Genomic DNA, 6,204 nt, shown 5'->3' on the forward strand with positions numbered 1-6,204 from the left:
CACAGATTTCTTTCCTTGTCAATGGAACAGAGAAGGCTGCTGGAGCAGGAATGATGTGTAAGACGTAGCATGTTAAATAGGCTTAACAATCCACGGAGACCCACCTTCAAGCCCTGCTATTTACTGTTTCTAGAGTTTGAGAAAATAATCACATGAAGTCTTTGACTGAGTCTTGTCATCGTAATGTGGAGGTGATAATGGCCACCTGGAGGTGGTTTCATGGGTCAGCTAGATGGTATGCCACCTGTGTGACACACTCAGGTGTGAGTATTTAAAAAAATCACTATTAGTGACTTAGAGACAAAGAATAGCAATCATAGTAGTAATATTTGTTAATTGTGATATTAAAAATAAAACTATATTAATGAAATTCACTTTTTAAATTATTTATAAAGAGAAAACACTGAATATTTTACATGCTTACTTCTTCACCGAGATTTCATATGTAGATTTACTTATTATGTGTACAAGTAAAATTTCACATCAATCTCATTGGGACTTCCCAGTGTCAGTATTTGTGTCCTATTGCTGCCCCCAGACTTAGTTACTTAAAGCCACATGCATTTATTAGCTCAAGGTTCTGCAGATAAGACTTCCAGATGGGGTGAGCTGTCTTCTCTGCTTAGGGTTTCACAAGATCAAAATCAAGTTGTTGGCCAGGCGAGGCTTCTGTGAAAGATCTGGGAAGAATATCTTCCAGCCTTCCTTAGGGTCTTGGCATAGTGCATTTCCGGGCAGCTGTAGGGCTGAGATCCCCATTTCCTTGCTGACTGCCAGTTGGAGGTCAACTGCCTTTCTCCTCATGGGGTGCCCCCTCCATCTTCAAAGCCAGCAAAGCCAGATCAGATGCAAATATCTCTGCCTTTTTTTTGGCAGGAGCCCAATATCCAGAGCAGCCTCTCTGATTTTTTAAAAGAAGTTGATGTGACTATATTAGACCCACCCAGATAATCTCCCTCTTGAGTATCACCAGAGTATGAAGGTCATGGGTTCTACCTCAGAATTCCACCTAACATACCTTTGAAAGTGATGATTTTTATATTAATGAAACTTTCTTATAGTTTCTTAGAAGAAATTGTATATATTCCAAGTAGTTTTTAAATTTTATTTTAAATTCACAAAGATATCTCGAAGAGCACCCAAGTGCTTTGGGTGTAGAGAAAAGGATGCCAAGTGGTTATACACTTGTTTTGTTATAGCATCAGTGGTTATGTTTTCAATGGGGCAATAATGAGCCCTGGATTCAGAGTAGCAGTGGAATACACTCAGATGTAATGAAGAATATTTTTAGTGACCTGCAAGATGAAATACTTACTGTGCTTTCTCTAGCAGTTGTTAGAGAATGAGGAATGGTGTGATTATTCTCTTCAGTATAATGGATTCCTATGTGTTTACCAGCCTTTTCCATCTCCCACAAAATTTTTTCCATAGTTGATGTAAAGCTGGACCCGGCCACAGCGCATCCTAGCCTCCTCTTGACTGCTGACCTGCGCAGTGTGCAGGACGGAGAACTGTGGAGGGATGTCCCCAACAACCCCGAGCGATTTGACACGTGGCCCTGCATCCTGGGTCTGCAGAACTTCTCATCAGGAAGGCATTACTGGGAAGTCATGGTGGGAGAAAGAGCTGAGTGGGGTTTAGGAGTCTCTCAAGACACAGTGTCAAGAAAGGGGGAAACTACACCATCTCCCGAGAACGGAGTGTGGGCCATGTGGCTGCTGAAAGAGAATGAGTACATGGTCCTTGCCTCCCCATCGGTGCCTCTCCTCCACCTAGAACGGCCTCGTCGCATTGGGATTTTCTTGGACTATGAAGCAGGTGAAATCTCCTTTTATGACATCACAAATGGGTCTTACATCTACACATTCAGCCAACTGTTCAATGGTGTTCTCCGACCTTACTTTTTCATCTGTGACACAACTCCTCTTGTCCTGCCACCTATGACAGAAGCAGAGTCAGGAAATAGCGCATCCAGCAGTCATCCTAATCCTGCTTCTAACATTAGAGATGACCATTCCTAAAATTCTGTCTGGAGATACACTCCAAGTGTAGCAGTTTCCTGGAGCAGAGTGGAGGAAATACAAATGCGAGGCCTGAACAAATGTCCCCGTTTAGGACAGCACGTTAGTCATTGCTGCTATGGAAAAGTTCCCACAGGGACAAAAGACAAAGTATGAACTATTTGCATTGGGAAGAGCATTGTGAAATTGAAATATAATAATATTAGAAATGGAATATTCCCATCACTTTTTATCAAGATGGCTCCACATGCTTTCTTGAGGACTCTTTTAAAATGAATTTTGTATTAAATATATTTACATATTCATTATAATTTCTCATTCCTTTCAATTCATATCTTCCATGTATTAACAATTAGAAATGGCAATTCTTTTTCAACAATTTATTTTTTCAATTACCATTGACATATGATATATTAGTTTCAGGTGTATACCCTGGTGATTAGACATTATATAACTTACTGAACGGTCATCCTGATAAATCTCATACCCATCTGAAGCCATAAATAGTTATTAGAATATTATTGACTATATTCCCCATGCTGTTCTTTACATCCCCATGACTATTCTATAACAATGAATTTGTACTTTTCCATCCCCTCACCTTTTTCAACCATCCCTTTAACCCCCTTTCATCTGGCAACTGTCACAATGTTCTCTATCTACGAGTCTGTTTCTGTTCTGCTTGCTTATTTATTTTGTTTTTTAGATTACATTGTTAATAGATATGTATTTATTGGCATTTTATTCATATATTTTATCTTTTTCTTTCTTTCTTGTTCTTCTTAAAGAAGACCCTTTAACATTTCATGGTGGTCATGAACTCCTTTAGCTTTTTCTTGTCTGGGAAGCTCTTTATCTGACCTTCAATTCTAAATAGTAGAGTAATGTTGGTTGTAGGTCCTTGCTATTCATTACTTTGAATATTTCATGCCACTTCCTTCTGGCCTGCAAAGCTTCTGTTTAGAAACCAGCTAACAGTCTTATGGGACTTCCCTTGCTTTTCTCTTGCTGCTTTTAAGGTTTTCTCGTTGTCTTTAACCTTTTGACTTTTAATTGTAATGTGTCTTTGTGTAGGCCTCTGTGAGTTCATCTTGTTTGGGACTCTCTATGCTTCCTGGACTTGTATGTCTTCAGCAGGTTAGGGAAGTTTTCTGTCACTATTTTTTCAAATAGATTTTCAATTTCTTACTCTCTCTCTTCTCCTTCTGGTACCCCCATAATACGCTTGTCATCCCAGAGGCTCCTTACACTATCTTCATTTTGGGGGTTCTTTTTTCTTTTTGCTGTTCTGACTGGATGCTTTTTCATTCTTTATATTCCAAATTGCCAATTTGCTTTTGGTTTCATCTACTCTACTTTTTATGCCCCTATATTATTCTTCATTTCACTTAGTGTATTGTTCATTTATGACTGGTTCTATTTTATGGTTTCTATGTCCATTTTTTATGCTGTTGAAGTTCTCAGTAAGTTCCTTAAACATCCTTATAACCATTTTTTTGAACTCTATATCTGGTAATTTGCTTGCCTCCATTTCATTTAATTTTTTCCTGGAGATTTCTCTTGTTTTTTCATTTGGGACCTGTTTCTTTATCTCTGCATTTTGGCTTCTTCCTTATGTTTGTTTCTATGTAGTAAGACTTCTGTATCTCCTGACTTAGTAGAGTGGCCTTTTGTAGAAGGTGTCCTATAGGATCCAGTGGTGCAGCCTCCTCAGTCACCCAAGCTGGGTGCTATAGGTGTGCCCCTGTGTAGGCTGTGTGCACTGTCCTGATGCAGTTGAGCCTTGATTGCTGTTGGTGTCACTGTGAGGGATTGACGCCCAGGCATATTGGCTGTGAGGACCAACTGTGACTACAGCAGAGGAGTTGCTTTGCAGGATTCACTGTATGGCATAGAACTTGCTTCGGTGGAGCTTTGGTGCTCACCAAGTCTTCCCCTTTAGTGTATAGCTCATGGAGGTGGTAAGGTTTTAATCTAGCATGGTCTGAAGCTGTCCACTGGCTCTGGTACCTCCTGAGAGGTACTAGGTCAGTACTGGGGAGCTTCTCTTCCTGGCCCTGGATCCCTGGGCTGGAAGGTGTGGTGTGGGACTGGGTACCTTGCCTGGGGTCACCCAGCACAAGCCACAAGGTGATCTGGAAAGGGTTTCTACTTGGGGCCTAGAGGTGCCCAGGAGAAGCCAATCTGCAAACCAAGCCTGACTGCCATTAGTGCCAGGTCTGGAGCCTCTTGGGAAGAGGTACAAGGTACGCAGAGGCCAGATGCTACTTGTTTGAGAGATTTTGGGAAAGTCCTAAGCATGAGGCAAAAGAGGCTATTCATATAGAAATGGGTGGGCCTGGGTGGGCCCACAATTTTGGGGGGGGGTGTCTCAGGGAATCAGTATGATGGGGTGAACAGTGTGAGCCAGGTTGATGGAGACTTAGATATGGCACACACCTGCTGGGTCTGTGGGGGGAGGGCTCAGAAAAGGAACATTGGCCTCTGCCAGCCTTTTTTCTAGCAGAAAGTTGCCTTCCCCAGCTCTCACCCTGATGCTGAACAATTCAGTTCCTCCCTGTATGTTCCTGGTTCCTTTCAAGCTGCTGCTCCACTGGATCTCAGAAGGAGTGAGTCCAAGTAAGTCTGTGCATGGGCCCTTTCAGAGGAACTGCCTGGGACTTCAGCAGCTCTCCATCCCATTCAGCCACAATCTCTGCTGGTTTTTACAGCCAGAAGTTACGGGGAACTTCTCTTCCTGGCCCTGGATCCCTAGGCTGGAAGGTGTGGTGTGGGACTGGGACCCCTTGCTCCTCCAGAGGGACTTCCATAGCCAAGATATGTCTCCCAACCTTAAAGCATCACACATGGATGTAGGACCAGCCTGTTCCACATCTCCACCCCTTCTACCAGTCTTGGTATGGCTTCTTCCTTAAATCCCTGATTGTAGGACTTTCATTTAGCTAGATTTCAGGCAGTTCTGAATGATGGTTGTTCTGTAGTTGTAATTTTGATGTGGTTGTGTGAGGATTCAAGTACCTCGTTTACCTATGCTGCCATCTTGACTAGAAGTAGAAATGGCAGTTCTTAAATTGATTGAGAACTGTCCAATATCATTCTAGCATCAGATTCATAATTGTCTTTCTTCTCTTCATTTTTCTTCTCCTCTCTCATTTCCTCTCTCTTTTTTCTTGCTTTGTCTCTGTATCTTTCACTCTATTTCTCTCCCTCTCTTCCTCTCTTTCTTCTTTTTTTGCATGATACCTATTATTATTTCATCTCCCATATTCTTCCAGATATATATATATATATATCTCCTATATAATAAAGAGCTAATATGCTAATGGTCATCACGCCCTCATGCCGTCACGCTTGAATGGCTCAGACACTCAACACTGGGGAGAGAGGAATGGGGACCAGCCAGGCCCAAATGAGCTCACAAGAGAGGAATGGGAAACAGCCAGGCACAAATGAGCTTGCAAGAGAGGAATGGGTTCAGCCAGGCTGCAGCCTGGGAGAGGGACAAGCCACCTGCCCCATGGTCCCAGACGCCAGCAGCTGTGCCTGTACCTGCAGCCCAGGATATGGACAAGCCACCTGCCCTGCGGTCCTGGGCATCAGTGGCTGCGCCTGTGCCTGTGGCCCAGGAGAGGGACAAGCCACATGCCCCACAGTCCCAGGCACCAGCGTATGGGGCTGCAGCCCGGGAGAGGGACAAGCCACCCTCCCCCCTCCGTGGTCCCGGGCGCCTGTGGCTGCGGCCCAGGCAAAGTCGCCCACCCACGGTCCCCTGTGGCTGCAGCCAGCCCAGGCGAAGCTGGCACGGGTCCTGGGTGCCTGCAGCTGGCCAGAAGAGGGAATCCTGGGTCCTGGGTGCAGGGCAAGGCAGAGGTGATTAGAGGCTATCAGGCCAGCAGGGGAGCAGTTAGGGGCAATCAGGCCAGTAGTGGAGCAGTTAGGGGCAATCAGGCAGGCAGGCAGAGGGGTTAGGGGCAATAAGGCAGGAAGGCAGGTGAGCAGTTAGGAGCCAGTGGTCTGGGATTGCGAGAGACAGTCAGACATCCCCTGAGGGGTCCCAGATTGGAGAGGGTACAGGCTGGGCTGAGGGACCACCCCCCTCCCCTTGCATGAATTTCATGCACTGGGCCTCTAATACACACACACACACACACACACACACACACACACACACACACACACACAC

General features: G+C 44.5%; 1 protein-coding gene across 1 annotated transcript in view; it reads left to right on the top strand.

The window, feature by feature from the left end:
- Window positions 1-2,327, top strand: part of TRIM58 (tripartite motif containing 58) — a 15,575-nt gene extending 13,248 nt beyond the window's left edge. The window contains exon 6 of the mRNA XM_005864939.2: window positions 1,432-2,327. Coding sequence (XP_005865001.1) covers window positions 1,432-2,021 — 590 coding nt within the window. The 3' untranslated portion in view covers window positions 2,022-2,327. The remainder of the gene's footprint in view (window positions 1-1,431) is intronic.
- The last annotated feature ends 3,877 nt before the right edge of the window (window positions 2,328-6,204 follow it).

The sequence above is a fragment of the Myotis brandtii genome, unplaced genomic scaffold, assembly GCF_000412655.1.
Source record: "Myotis brandtii unplaced genomic scaffold, ASM41265v1 scaffold193, whole genome shotgun sequence".
Classification (NCBI taxonomy): Eukaryota; Metazoa; Chordata; class Mammalia; order Chiroptera; family Vespertilionidae; genus Myotis; species Myotis brandtii.